The sequence below is a fragment of the Peromyscus eremicus genome, chromosome 4 (genome assembly GCF_949786415.1).
Source record: "Peromyscus eremicus chromosome 4, PerEre_H2_v1, whole genome shotgun sequence".
NCBI classification, from domain to species: domain Eukaryota; kingdom Metazoa; phylum Chordata; class Mammalia; order Rodentia; family Cricetidae; genus Peromyscus; species Peromyscus eremicus.
In genome coordinates this window covers 128,472,419-128,486,697 of record NC_081419.1, presented here as the reverse complement: position 1 = coordinate 128,486,697, position 14,279 = coordinate 128,472,419, and the positions used below count along the sequence as shown (strand labels likewise).

At 48.9% G+C, this 14,279-nt stretch overlaps 2 protein-coding genes across 2 annotated transcripts in view; one reads left to right on the top strand and one right to left on the bottom strand.

Moving 5' to 3' along the window:
* Positions 1 to 7,799, top strand: part of Pigu (phosphatidylinositol glycan anchor biosynthesis class U) — a 90,980-nt gene extending 83,181 nt beyond the window's left edge. Inside the window, exon 12 of the mRNA XM_059261711.1 lies at positions 7,388 to 7,799. Coding sequence (XP_059117694.1) covers positions 7,388 to 7,501 — 114 coding nt within the window. The 3' untranslated portion in view covers positions 7,502 to 7,799. The remainder of the gene's footprint in view (positions 1 to 7,387) is intronic.
* A 345-nt stretch (positions 7,800 to 8,144) lies between these two features.
* Positions 8,145 to 9,596, bottom strand: Map1lc3a (microtubule associated protein 1 light chain 3 alpha). The gene is made up of 4 exons (XM_059261712.1): positions 9,394 to 9,596; positions 9,031 to 9,086; positions 8,836 to 8,942; positions 8,145 to 8,571 (listed from the first exon to the last, which is right to left on the bottom strand). Exons 1-4 carry the CDS (start codon positions 9,431 to 9,433, stop codon positions 8,409 to 8,411), a joined length of 366 nt encoding a protein of 121 aa, XP_059117695.1. The 5' UTR covers positions 9,434 to 9,596; the 3' UTR covers positions 8,145 to 8,408.
* Positions 9,597 to 14,279: the final 4,683 nt, after the last annotated feature.

The following is a 14,279-nucleotide window of genomic DNA, read 5'->3' as shown; positions in this document are numbered from 1 at the left end:
AACGTGGGCCTGGGAGCATGGAGCCAGGACTGTGAGTGCTTCTAGGGGAAAGAGGTATCTACATACAGTTCTGGGGGACATACAGGATCCAACTGGGTACTAGGAGGAAGAGGAGGAGGAGGAGGAAGGGGGAGAGAGAAGGGGAACCCCAAGGAAGAGGATGATGCTGTGTGCTACTGTGTAGCACTGGCCGGGCTCTGGGACAAAGAAGGAGAACATTCCAGGGCTGCAGTGGTCAGAGCTGCACAGCCCTTGGGGACCTCATTATGCTGAGGTTCAGGCTGAGCCATTAGTTTTCAACCAAGGATAAATGTGACTGGATTCAGACTGCAAACTGTTTGCTGCCAGGAAGAGAAGAGGTTGTGAGTGGGCATCCTGGTGTGGAGGAGGGGGCTGCTGTAATCTGTGAGAGGCTGTACTCTTGGTCGCTTAACTTGGAAGGTGGCTGTGAGGACTTAGTATGATGTTGAACAAGAATTTTTGAGATTTGAAAGGACCAGGTAAATAACAGCTGCGACTCTGGCACCAGTCTACAGTCCTACCTGCTAACAGTGACTTGAAGCCCGGGGATTCCCCTGGCTTTTTCTTTGTTTTTGAGACAGGATCTCTTTCTTGTAACTCATGCTGGCCTCTGACTTACTAAATGGCTGAGAATGACTTGAATTTTGATCCTCTTATATCCACCTCTAAGTGCAGGGTTGCAGGCCTGCGACACCACTCCCCCTTCCCTGCTGTTTTTATCTTTAGAGTTGGAAGGTGAAGCTCTGACCCCTCCCTTGCAGGGTCCGTTTGTCCTGAGTGGGTAGGCCAGAGCTGCACAGGCAGTTGCCAGCCTCCTCTGGCTTCCACTTGCCTAGACTCCGGGCATGTAGCCAAGGAAGCAGCCCTTTGCCAACTACGGCAACCAGTTGAAGTCCCCAAGAGTGTCAGTGTCTCCAACAGAAGGAAGAGGCCTAGGGAGTCAAGACATACTAAGGTGTTCACGTCTGTTTCCAGGAGGCTGTAGTCAAGAGGCTCCGATTGGTCAAAGTGGATAACCCAGTTGGCTCTCAAGTCTCAAACTTACTTTGCCTTTTCCAAGAAGAACCTGGTAGAGCAGCAGAGCTGTAAACTGGGAAGTACAACTTCACAGGGTGCTTGTCAGGGCATGGAGTGTCAGCCAGCCTCAGCCAGTGCGAGTGCCAAGCCTGAGAGGTGGAGGGTGATGGAAAGAACTCAGAATTTGGATATAGACAGGCAGGGCTGATGATATAGCCTGACTTTTTACTCATACCTGTGACCCTGGGTTATAAATGGGCCACAGCGCAGGAGTTACGAAGTTCCTAAGGGGGCTGGCCAGGTGCTTAGATGTTTTTCTGTCTCTTTTCTGTCACATCTGTATTGAAGCATGTTCTGAGTCTCATTCATTTTTGACTCATTTTGTCCTCTGTGACCCTGGCTACTTCATGAAGTCTCTACCACAAAGCAGAGAAGAGCAGCCCTGGGTACTTTATGATTGTCAAGGAGAGGAGTGACGTCTCATCAAGCCATGGCTGAAGGGTAGTGCCAAAAGGCTAAGGACCAACACAATGCACCCTGAGTATGAGCCCTGTGCCAGGCCTAGGGCTCTAGAGCTGGAGCAAACACCACCCTATTGGGGTCAGATAACTGAGCATAGGGTTAGTATGGGACTACAGAGCAAGTAGGCATGGGGCAGGGGAAGCAGCAGAGGCTTCTGTCAGTGTTTGCAGGTGTGATAGCTCGGAAGATGCATGTGATCTGAGCATCCAGGTGGCCGAAGCAGGTAGACCACACTGAGTTCAAGGCATCCTGGGCTACATAGTTAGTTCCAGGGCAGCCTGGGCTATAGAGTGAGACCTTGTCTCAAAAGGAAAAAACAACAAAAAGAGATCCTTTGGGGCCAAGAAGTTAGATAAGGGAGACACCCCTCCCCTCCCTGAGCCCTGTGGTGGCACCCTCCTTTAATCCTAGCACTCAGGAGGCAGAGGCAGGTGGTTCTCTGGGAGTTCGAGTGAAACTGGTCTACCTAGTGAGTTCTTAGAGCCACATAGTGAGACCCTGTCAAAAAAACAAACCCCAACAACAACGAAATGGCTGTGTTGGGGATAAAAGGAGTCCTGTAGAAAGTCTGGGAATGTGGAAAGAACCTAAGTGAGAGGCTGGGTGATCAGCCACAGCAAGCAGGGCAGCTTCCAAGAACAGGCCCCGGGTCTCTGAAGGCAGAGGGACAAACGTGTTCTTGGGCCCCTAAATCCTAGGTATGGTCTAGGGAAGACCACTGTGGTGGGTCATGAACTGGAGCTGATTGCTCACATTTTATACATGAGGAAAAGGAAATTGAAGGAATGGGAAGTCCATTCCTAACTTGCCCATGCTTTTGTTACTCGCTGCTCAACTTTCCCCTGCTCAGAATAGGCAGAGGAGCTGTGGGTTTGCAGCTGTTGAGCAGGTGAATCCTAGGACCTCTGGGAACCTCCTCCTTGCAGTCTCAATGGAAAGTCCCAGGCCCAGGCTTTCCTCTAAAAGAGCCAAGCCTCAGGCCAGCCTTCTGTCCTTTCCCTGTAACTATGGCACCCGCCCAGAGCTGAGGACACTCACAGCTGTGTGTCCAAATGAGCAGGGCCCTTTTCTACACTTTCTCACTATGCAAATATTGACACACTGAACACCCATATTCCCACTACAAAGACCCTATCAGTAATATTCTGCAGTGCTTGCTTGGTTACAGAATCCATCCCGGAAGCCATCTTTTATTTATTTTATTGTTATTTGGGTTTTTTTGGGGTTTTTTTGGTTTTTTTTTACTTATTATTTTGGTTTTTTGATCAGGATCTCATGCAGGCTAGGTACCTCCTAGGTGCTTCAATGACATGCCCTGCTCCTTTTTTTTTTAATAAAAATTTATTTTGTGTTTGTGGAGGTGGGTCATGCACAGCATGCATGTGGACAGAGGACAACTTTCAGGAGTCAGTTCTCTCCTACCACCATGTGGGTTCTGGGGAATAAACTCCAGGTCATCATCAGCCATCTCACCAACTCATCCTGGATTATTTTTAAATTTATTTCAAATTGAAATGCCGATATCAGTACATTTCCTGCTAACTATGTCAGCTTTTACATCATTAAATAGAGGTCAATATTTATTTTCACTTCACTTACATAAAATTAACATAGTTGAAAATTTGGGTCTCACACATGTATTTGTCAAAGCTACCTTTTACCATTTTTGTTTTGAAATCAAGTATGTGTATCATTGGGCAGCCTGGAACTCACTCTGTTGACTAGGCTGGCCTTGAACTTAAAAGGATCCCTCTGCCTCCTGAGTGCTGGAATTCTTCACCGTGTCTTGCCCACCAAAATGTTTTTGAATTCATTGTGTTCTCACATACAGTAGTCCAGCTGGACCAGGCTGATCTAAAATTCACTATGTGGCCAAGGATGACCTTGAACTCCTTGATCCTCCTGCCTCTACCTTCTTGCTGGCTACATAGTAAATTCCAGTTCAGCTTGGACTAACTATTGAGACTCTGTCTTAAACAAACAGACTGGCTCTGCCTCCTGAGTGCTGGGATTAAAGGCATGGGCCACCAACGCCCAGCTGTTGTTTGTTTTTTGAGACAAGGTTTCTCTGTGTAACAGTCCTGGCTGTTCTGGAACTCCCTCTGTAGACCAGGCTAGCCTTAAACTCACAGAAATCCACCAGCCTCCCGAGTGCTGGGATTAAAGGCATTAAAGGCGTGCACCACCACTATCTTGTGGGAATATAGCTCTTATAGAGTGCTTGCTTAGCATTCAAAAAGCCCTGGATTCAATCTCCAATGCCACATTAAAACAGATATGGTGACACATACTTGTAACCTCAGCATCTGGGAGGTAGAAACAGGTTCAGAAGGGGATCTCTGCTACATAGTTCAAGGCCAGCATGGGTTTCAAGAGACCCTGTCTCAAAACAAAACAAGTCAGGTGGAATGGTGTACACCTTTAATACCAGCAATTCAGAGGCAGAGTTTGGAGGAGCTCTGTGAATTGAGGCCAGCCTGGTCTACATAGAGAGTTCCCGGACAACTAGGGCTACATAGAGAGTTCCCGGACAACTAGGGCTACATAGAGAGACCCTGTTTCAAAACAAAACAAAACAAACCCAACAAGAACTCCAAACCCCCAAGCAAACAGAAACAAAACCCCAACAACAAAAAAGACCACAATTGTTTTTGTTTTTTTTTTTTCTAGATAAACTTTTTATTTTGGAATTGCCTTGGAGTCGGGTTGCAGCGATAGTAGAGAGAAGTCTTGTATATTCCATTCGGTTTTCCTGTGTTAACATCTTAAATTGCACAGAACTTTGTTAAACTAAGAACCCACTCTGGGACATTACCATTAACTGAATGGGTGTCATGTCTTCTTCCGGGACAACCTAGGGGACCATGTTGTACTTGGTTGTGTCTCCCCAGTGTACTCTGCTCTGCATCTTGTCTGTATTTTTCATGACCTTTGCAGGCTTAAGGAACACTAGGCAGGTCCCCTAAATTAGGTTGGTCTGATGTTTGTTCTTTTTGTTTGTTTGTTTTTAAAGAAAACCAGGGGCTGGAGAGATGGTTCAGCAGCACTTGTTGCTCTTGTAGATGATCCGAGTTTAACTCCCAGTATCCCATAGTCACTCACAACCATCCACGACCTCAACAGACACACAAGATACACATACATGCATGTAGGCAAAATGTAGAGTAAAACAATTCTAAAGAGGAAGACTCCCCAGGCCAAGCTCCCTTCTCATTATCTTGTCAGAATGTGCTAGCCATGTGATTTCAAGCTAATGCTAACTCTACACCACGTTTAGTTTGGGTTTTGTTTTTGAAATAGTCTCACTCTAGCCCAGGCTGACCTGGAACTTGCAGTAATCAGCCAGATTTAATGCCTATAATCTGAGCACTCTGAATTTGAGGCCAGCCTAGACTACATCGAGAGTTCCAGGACAGGCAGGGCTACATAGAGAGACCCTGTCTCAAAAAACCCAAAACAAAACAAAAAACTTTTAGTAATTCTCCAGCCTCCCCTTCCAAGTGCTGGGATTACAAGAATGTGCCACCATGCCTGGCCTGAATTTTTATTTTGAATCCAAGCAATACAAGAAAGTGGTACACAGAATTAAGGTTTATAAGAATAGCTCCTGAGCTCCTCTTGTGGTAGGAGGTGCTCCTCTGTAATCCCAGCAAGAGGATTGAGTTCAAGGTCACCCTCTGCTACATAGCAAGTTTGAGGCTACCCTGGGCTTTTCAGATGCTGTTTCCAAAGAAACCAAAGAACAAAAAAGAACAGTTCCTCTTCAAGTCCACAGTTATTTCTTCAGGTCAGGTCCTTCTGAATGATGTGTTTAATATTTGTACATTTCTTCCCATATCACATTAGACTGGATCCTATAAAATTGCCAACATTATTATTATTGGCTTTTTAGACAGGGTTTCTCTGTGTAGCCCTGATGGATGTCCTGGAACTCAAAAGATCTGACTGCCTCTGCCTCCCGAGCACTGGGATTGAAGGTGTGAGCCACCACCGCCCAGCTATTGCCAACATTAACTTGCAAAACAAACAAACAAAAATGTTATTTCCAGATGTGGCTCAACCTAATAACCTAGTTTGATTTGCCTTCCTTTGACCTAGCCAGCTCAACCACTGTGGGACAAGTTATGAATTCTGAATCTGCGATTGTCTCTCACCTACCCTGACACAGGGACTGGGCCTCCCTTTCCCAGAAACAACATCTTGGGGTCTGGGTGAGAGAACCCCAGGGTTTAAGGTCAACTGAACCGCTGCCTCAACCAGGATTGCCAAGGGCTGCCTGGTTGCTTGCTGATATGTTACAGATCCCTGTGTCCTTTTGGGAATTTGGCCCGTGGCACAAGGGTGCACGCCCAATAGTCCAGACATCCAGGTATGGCCTTAGTCCAACTAATTGAATGCCTCGAGCCTCAGTCTCTCGATTGGTAAAATGGACCATTAGTCTTCCATTGAGATAATATAATGGCAGGCATGTGTCCAGTGAGTATCGATGTTTTTGGCCCTCCAAGGTCTTCTTAGCTGCTCTTCTACCTTCAGAAGTATATAGCTGCCCAGGACAGGGCTCTGGAGACCTAGATCCCTGACTTACCTCAACCTTTCTTCTGCCCCAAGACTCTCACTGGATGCCTGCCCCATTCTAGGCCTGTCTTCCCACATGAGCTAAGAATTGGTTGCTGCTTGTACTCTGAGAGCCTCTAAACTTTTGAGAACCACGGTGTCTCCAATAGTGTACCTGCTTTCCTTTGGCGGGGTGGGAGCACGCCCCTGTCAGCTAGTTATTCCAGTCTTGGGCACATTGGGCTGAATAGGGTTGTAGACTTTGGGGTCAAGTGTACAAGTGAGACAAATCCTGTACCTCTCTGAGGCTCTATTTAGGGTGAGAATGGAATGAAATTCTCGGCCCCTTTTGATTTTGTAGTCAGACTGAGTCATGGTAGATAAATGTCACAGTGGCAGAGGCACTCGGACTCCATCCTTAGCAGAAGCAGCATTATCACCAAGTGTCACATAGTTGATGTAAAGTTGCAGTTTGAATGAGTTTATGTCAGCAGAAAGGTTAAGGAGTTAGGACCTAACCTGGGGTAAGTGAGCCTGCAACAGAGTTGAAGGGCAGACAGGTACTGGAATGTTCCAGGCAGAGGAAATAGCAAAGACCTGTGGTTAGAGAGGTAGTACGGGGAAGTGATGTAACATGTAGCAGGAACCAGGTGCAAGGCCATGAAGCTCTAAGAGTCTGAAGCATGAGCAGCCTTTGGGAGAACTCAAGTCAAGTGGTAACACGATCAGATTTGTGGTCTGAAAAGCTCCCTCTGGCTGCCTGTCACAGGAGAGGGTTTGAAAGCAGTGATCTCTGGGAAGTGGTTTTGGTACTATTTAAGTGACAACAGTGACTTTGTCTAGTGGGGGTCGTTACAGGGATGGGTGGAATTCTATGTTTTCAAGGTAGAATTCTGGGCCGTGTGTGGGAGAAATACTAGGCAATTCTGTGTCCTGAGCCCCTGGACAGGGGAGGCTGGCTGGGGAGTGCCTGTGGGAAGAGACAGGGTGCATGCATGCACTGTTTGCTAGAACACTGGTCTGGATTCCCAAGGATGGAGGTATAAACCAGCAGTAGGGAGCAGAAGGTAAAATACAGGCAGCTGCCAGATGGCCAGTAATACCTTTCAGGGCTAGGTATGTGCCAGGAGGGAAGCAGGTCCATGGGCAGGCTTACAGATTGGGCTTTGATGGGAGATGCCAGGCAGGAACTGTCTCATGGTACCTGTCTAACCCCACAAAGGGCCTTATTCAGTAAGGTGCCACTGATTCTCATTCTCTCTTCCCCTGCCAGATCCTGCTCATCTCTGACTACTTCTATGCCTTCCTGCGACGGGAGTATTACCTCACACATGGTCTCTATTTGACTGCCAAGGACGGCACAGAAGCTATGCTTGTGCTCAAGTAGCCCTGGCTGGCACAGAGCTGCATGGACAAGAGGGGGAAGGGCCAGAAGCTGGGCCAGGTCCCTCATCCAGAGTTGCCAGCAGGCAAGTCCTCAGGCAGAAGCGGTTCAAATCCAGGGTTGCAAATATCTGGCACCAAAGGGGACTCATAGCTGGCCACAAGGCCCATGGGGAGAACCTGGGAGCACCCCACTTGGACCTGCCACTTTGTGACTCTGCACAGGAAGGAAGGGGAAGCAACAGGTGAGCAGAGCAGAGCGTTAGGCTGTGGCTTCTTAATAAATGTGTGGGCTTTTTCATTGTTGTTCTGGTAACACTGATTCCTGGAGTGGGGTGAGTCTGGCCCCAATACTACATGGTATCCTGTGTTAAGGAGTAGGGTTCTGACCCCATGTCCCTGACTGACACGAGTGTGTGGACACAGTAACCTAGCAGCCCTCCCTACTCCCAAACAAGCAGCTGGAGGCAAAGGGCCAGGCAGGCCTGAGCAATCTTTATTCTGCTGAAGAAATGACCACAGATCCATATACCATGTCAGGACAAGGGGAGCCAGCCTTTCAGGGGTGGACAGGTCCTGGCAGGAGGCAAAAGCCTCAGGTGAATGAGGGACAGGTGTGCAGACAGGCAAGGGGCTTTAAAAAAAAAAAAAAAAAAAAGACAAACCACACAGAGCTGGGGCTCCCCACCCACTCCCAACCCAGCCAGCACCCAGAGGAGTGACCCTAAGGTGACTGGCCCAGGACCCAGGGCATGGTAGGCTGGCTGGTGTCCCCTACCTGGGCAAAGGGGAGGAAGGTTCACATCTCTGCCTAACCCACTGGGGACTAAAATAGCTCAGTTTAGAAGCCAGGACCTCCCTGGAGAGAGCCTGACCAGAATTCCCAACCACCCCCCACCCCTACTCCTGACTCAGAAGCCAAAGGTTTCTTGGGAGGCATAGACCATGTAGAGGAATCCGTCTTCATCCTTCTCCTGTTCATAGATGTCAGCGATGGGCGTGGATACGCTCACCATGCTGTGCTGGTTCACCAGCAGGAAGAAGGCCTGCGTGGGGTTGAGCTGCAGGCGGCGCCTGCGGAGGCAGGAGGGCATGCCAGGTGAGGAGGCCGCCTGCCGGGGGCCTGGGTGACCCTCCAAAATCTTCACTTTTCGTCCATCACAGCCCGCGCTAGAGACTCGCCTCTTTAGAAGTTCACCCCAACCCTGACCTTGACCTTTCCCAGCCTCCCTGAACAGGGGCGGTGCCCTATCTCCTGCCCCCTTGCCCCACTCCACCTCTTCCGAGTGTAACCTGGCCCCTACCCCACCCAAGGCCTTCAGGAGGCTGCCCACGCACCGGATGATCTTGACCAACTCGCTCATGTTAACATGGTCTGGGACCAGAAACTTGGTCTTATCCAGGACAGGCAGCTGCTTCTCACCCTTGTAGCGCTCGATGATCACCTGGAGTGTAGTGGGCGGGGGACTCGTAAGCCAGGGGCGGGACCTGGCAGGGCAGGGCGTGGCCGGGGGGGGGCGGCTAGAGACTCACCGGGATCTTGCTGGGGTGCTGGTCGCGGATCTGCTGCACCTCCTTACAGCGGTCGGCTGTGGACAGCACTCGGCGTGAGGCCCGGCAGGGCTGAGGCCTCCCGCGACTCCGCCTCGCCATCCCCGAGGGGCGGCTCCGGGCCCGCCCCGCCCCAGCGCCCGCCCCCGGGGCCGTCGGCCCCTTAGCCCTCGACCAGGGACGCGGTGGGGAGGCCGGCGACCCTGCCAGGCCTCACGGCCTCCCCACCCGGGGTCCGGCCGGCCGGGGACTGACGTCATGGGGCTGACGTCACCTGCGGCAATCGGGGTCGGCTGGCACCCCCATCCCTCGGTCCCTGCCCGCAGTTCGCCCCCAGGGCCTCACCGAAGCTGCGCCGCTGCTTGAAAGGCCGGTCGGAGGGCATGGCGCGGGCCCGGCGGAGCGCGCAGCCGGGGCTCCGGGGCGCGCGGCTCAGGGATGTGGCTGCGGTTTGGTGCGCCGGGGGCTCCGGGGCTCGAGCTCAAGGGCTGCAGGGCTCGCGCTGAGCCTGGCGGTGGCGGCTGCGGGAGGTAACTCGCCTGGGTGACGTCAGGTCACAACATTCCTTAAAGGGGAGGCCGGCGCGCCGCTCCCATTGGGCCGACGGAAAACCCGCCTGCCCGGACCTGTGACGCCACGGCGCAGGCAGCCTGGATTCCCGGCGCAGGTCGCGAGGGGGCGGAGCTTCGTGCGCGTCACAGTTTTGTGACGTCACGGCCCGCTGGCTTGTCTCTCGGCCCCTCAGACTGAGGTGAAAGCCGGGTGGTCGTCGCCTTCGGTTCTTGGACGCACGCCTTCACCGAACATAGCGTTAGAGATCGAAGGTGGTAACGGAGGTGGAGCGGGGAGGGAGTGGAACACCCAGGCTTTTAAAAGTTATGTGTCTGTGTAAGTGTACGACGCGTGTGCGGGTCCCCGCCGAGGTCAGAAGATAACGTCGGATTTCTTGAGGCTGAGTTACTTACTGGCGGTGCTGGGAACCGAACTGAGGTCCTCTGTAATAATAGCAAGTGTAATAATAGCTCTTAACTGCTGACCCATCGCTCCAGCCCCCCACTCCCACCCCGCCAGGCTTTAAAATACTTCCAGAACAGGGTGAGAAAGCAGTCTCCCGGTGTGGGGTTAATAGGCGATTTAGATAAAGCAGGAGAGAATGGGAGGACGTATCAGAAGTGGTTAACCAGGCGACAGAGAACATGCGGAATTGACAACACGCGAAGTGACAATTCACGGGAGAGTCCCTTGAGAGGATAGAAAGAAGTATGGTCTAGGAATGTTGCTCAGGGTAGAGTACTTTACTAGCACGTGTAAGGCTTAAATTCAGTTTCCCAGGTTTTGCGGGAGGTGGGGAGCATGGACACGGAGAGACGACTTCCAAAGAACTTTTAAAATGAATTTAAAAACCAAACACAGGATTAATGCCAGGTGTATCCTTTTTTTTTTTTTTTTTTTGTTTGTTTGTTTGTTTGTTTGGTTTGGTTTGGTTTGGTTTTTCAAGACAGGGTTTCTCTGTAGTTTTGGTGCCTGTGCTGGATCTCATTCTGTAGTTCTGTAGACCAGACTGGCCTCGAACTCACAGAGATCCGCCTGTTCTGCCTCCTGAGTGCTGGGATTAAAGGCGTTGCGCCACCACTGCCCGGTTTATCTCACACTTATAATCCTAGCTCTGTGGGAGTTTGAGGCAGGAAGATGGGCTAGATTTGATTTGAGGTAAGGAAGAAAAAGGTTAAACTGAAAGCATTTACAGAAGACCATTTGCTTGAAAAGAAAATTATCGAGGATATACTTTAGAAACAACATATAACTCAAAAGGAAGAAATTAGATGGAAACTGGTAAACCTAAACAGGTACTTAATATAGACATAAATAGTAGTGATTGTGGTGTGCAAAAACAAGTTGCTCAGGTCACAAGAATTCCTAAAACAGGAGAGAGCAGGGGAGCTAAGATTGCTTTAGGGAGGCTGGGTAGTGGTGGTGCATGTGGCAGAGGCAATGCCAGGGTGGTCTAGATAATGAGACCCTGTTTGTTTTTTAAATGCCCTAGGGAGCTGGATTTGTTTGGAAGTATATTGTCTGCTTGGTCAGGTATATATTTCAAAAACTAAAAGGGGAGACACCTCAATGGCACTGTGCATAAGAGTGCTTGCCTGCCCTCAAGCATAAGGACCTGAGTTCAGTTTCCAGGCCACGTTAGATCAAAGAGGCTACCCTACAGAGAGGATCAGCCAGGCCTTATATCCGTAAGCTGCTAGACTCCTAGTATGTAGCAGCCACAAGTCAGGGTGGGACAGAAGGATTGGTTTCCTAAATTATGGACTTAAATCCTATTTGGTACCTTCACTACTCTAATCTGAGGCAAGTGTAAGAGTTAGCCTTTGTTCTGGGCTTGCTGCTGGATCTCCGTCACATCCCAGCTTCCCCTGTGGTGAGTAGACAGAATTAAGTCTGTCTCAGGGCATTTCTCTACTGAACCTAGAAAGAATTTTTAATATTTAAAACAGGACCTCTGTGAAGGTAGAAGGAGGACACCAACACCTACAAGCTCTCCTCTGACTTCCACATACACACCGTAAATAGATAAATGTAAACAGAATTTAAAGGAAACAATACCGTTTCAAATACAGAAGAAGGGAAAGAGTGACGGGGTAGTGAAGGGTACTGGAACATGGGCGGTAGAAGCAGATTATGAAGGAAAGTGATTAGGATGGTAAATAGCACAAAACCAGAGCTGGGGAAATCTTTTTTTTTTTTTTTTTTTTTTTGTTTGTTTTTTTTTTTTCGAGACAGGGTTTCTCTGTGTAGCTTTGCGCCTTTCCTGGAACTCACTTGGTAGCCCAGGCTGGCCTCGAACTCACAGAGATCCGCCTGGCTCTGCCTCCCGAGTGCTGGGATTAAAGGCGTGCGCCACCACCGCCCGGCCTGGGGGAAATCTTTTACATTCTTTACGTCCACCTTTGAAAATACAAAATGCTCAATTGATGGAGTGCTTACCTCAAATGCAGGAAATCCTGGGTTCACATAGGCTGAATGTGGTAGCACATGTCTGTAATCCCATATTATCGGATTGGCCAAGAAAAGTAAGAAGGAAGGCCATAGTGTTTATAAGGGGAGTGAATAGGGATAAAATAGAATATATGTGTGAAAATGTCAAAGTAAGACCCATTTCTCTGTATGCTGTGTAAAAAATAATAATAAAACATGGACCAGTGAGATGACTGTGGGTAAAGGTGTTTTCTGCCAATCTAACCACCTGAGTTCAATCCTTGAAGCCCACGTGGTGAAAGGGGAGAACTAATTTCTGCAAATTGGCCTCTGACTTTCACAGGTTGTGAATACAGACAGCTCAAAATAAATGTCAAAAAAAAAAACCCCAACAAATCAAAGGTACCAAATGTAATATGGAAAAATGTGTACAGAGAACGAAAAGAAGTACTGATAGAAAATTCACAGCCGGGCGGTGTGGTGGCGCACGCCTTTAATCCCAGCACTAGGGAGGCAGAGCCAGGCGGATCTCTGTGAGTTTGAGGCCAGCCTGGACTACCAAGTGAGTTCCAGGAAAGGTGCAAAGCTACACAGAGAAACTCTGTCTCGAAAAAAAAAACAAAAACAAAAAACTAAAAACAAAAAGAAAATTCACGCAAAGTAGACTGTAAGGCAAAGGTCACTCATTAGTAAAGGATTAAGAGGGTCCCTACTAAGTAATGGAATTATTCTCTAGGAAGAGAGAACTCTGAACTCCACTCCGAGTTTATGAAAGGCTGAACTGGATGTTATGATGCATGCCTATAATCCTAGCGTTTGGGAGGTAGAGGCAGGAGGAGGATCCGAAGTTTAAGGCCAGTCTGGCTAATGTGAGATCCTGTCTCAAAATAAGAAAAAATGCTTTTGGTAAGCTGGGGGACTCTGCTGTAATCCCAGGACTCTGAAGACTAAAATCAGAGGATTACTGTGACTTCAAAGCTAACCTGGGCTACAAAGCCAGACCCTGTCTCAATACGTGAGACTTACTTAAATATCTTGTTGTGATAGACTCTTAGAGTGAAGTAGGGAGCAGACAGCAGCAAACTTCATTTGAAGTGACAAGGACTTAAGGTTTGATTTCTTTAGTCACAGGTGTACCCTGGTGTCTGGCAGCTACTCAGTTCTGCAACATCATGAGGGCAGCCTTAGCCTGAATGGCACAGCATACATACCACAGTTAGGTTTGGTTTTTGACATACTTGGCCTGAAGCCCCAATTTGCTCTTGGTACAGAGCTATGCCTGAGAGTGGACAAACCTCATAAACAGTGTCACAGGAGAGTGAGTGTTCTTTCAGCCAGTAAGGGCAGCTGGAAGAAGTGGCTCAGCCCTGGGGGAAGTGGTTACACCTGTCTGCTGTCAGACTCAGTCCTAAAGGTCTGCACTTGATCGACCTGACACCTGTATGCTGTTTCCCTCTAGTCCTCCCTGGGGTCCCTGGGCCACCTCAGAATTCAATAGTTCTCTAAGTGAAATGTCTCCTGGATGCCTTAAACTTGACCAGCCCAGATCTCCTAAAATATACTCCAAACCTCAGTCATTCATGACAATTTTCTCCCTTGTCACATCCGTAAATCCTGTTGCTCCTACCTTTGAGACATTTCTTTGCCTCCACTACTACCACCTGGGCGAGAGCCACCACTACATCACAGTGATCTGCCTGCCTCTGCCTCCAAAGCGGTGAGTTTAAAGGCATCATGCCAGGCTGTGTCCTGCTTTTTAAACACCAAGTGTTAGTAGTTTGTCTGCTTCTATGAAATACAGGCATGCAATACCACACAAGGCTCAGATGATTTCTCTGTTTTTTAATTTTAAATTTATTTTATGTGTTTGGGTGTTTTGCCTGCATGCTTGTGTGTGTACCACTTGGGTGCCTGCTACCCACAGAAGCCAGAGAATGCATTGGAGCTCGTGAAACTGGAGTGATAGATGGTTGTGAGCCACCATGTGGGTGCTGACAATCAAATTCAGTCCTCTAGAAGAGCAGTTAATGCTCATAAGTGCTGAGCCATTTCTCCAGCTCCCATAGATCATTTCTTTGTATTACCACAACTTGGTGAATTTCTTTGGTGTGGATTCTTGTAACTATTGTGTGGCCATTTTTATATTTTTTTTACTTGGACAAATGCTGAACAGAATTGCTGAGTTGTGGGGCAGGGTGTACATTTACTTTCTTAAGAAACTGCCTGGCGGTAATCCCAGCACTCGGGAG

What these genes read in the sequence shown, in the direction of transcription:
- Map1lc3a (XM_059261712.1), bottom strand. Translation starts at nt 9,433, where the DNA reads ATGCCCTCCGACCGGCCTTTCAAGCAGCGGCGCAGCTTCG. An exon ending in CAAGCAGCGGCGCAGCTTCG is followed by an intron (nt 9,087 to 9,393) that starts GTGAGGCCCTGG and finishes TGCTGTCCACAG; the next exon opens with CCGACCGCTGTAAGGAGGTG. An exon ending in GAGTTGGTCAAGATCATCCG is followed by an intron (nt 8,572 to 8,835) that starts GTGCGTGGGCAG and finishes CTGCCTCCGCAG; the next exon opens with GCGCCGCCTGCAGCTCAACC.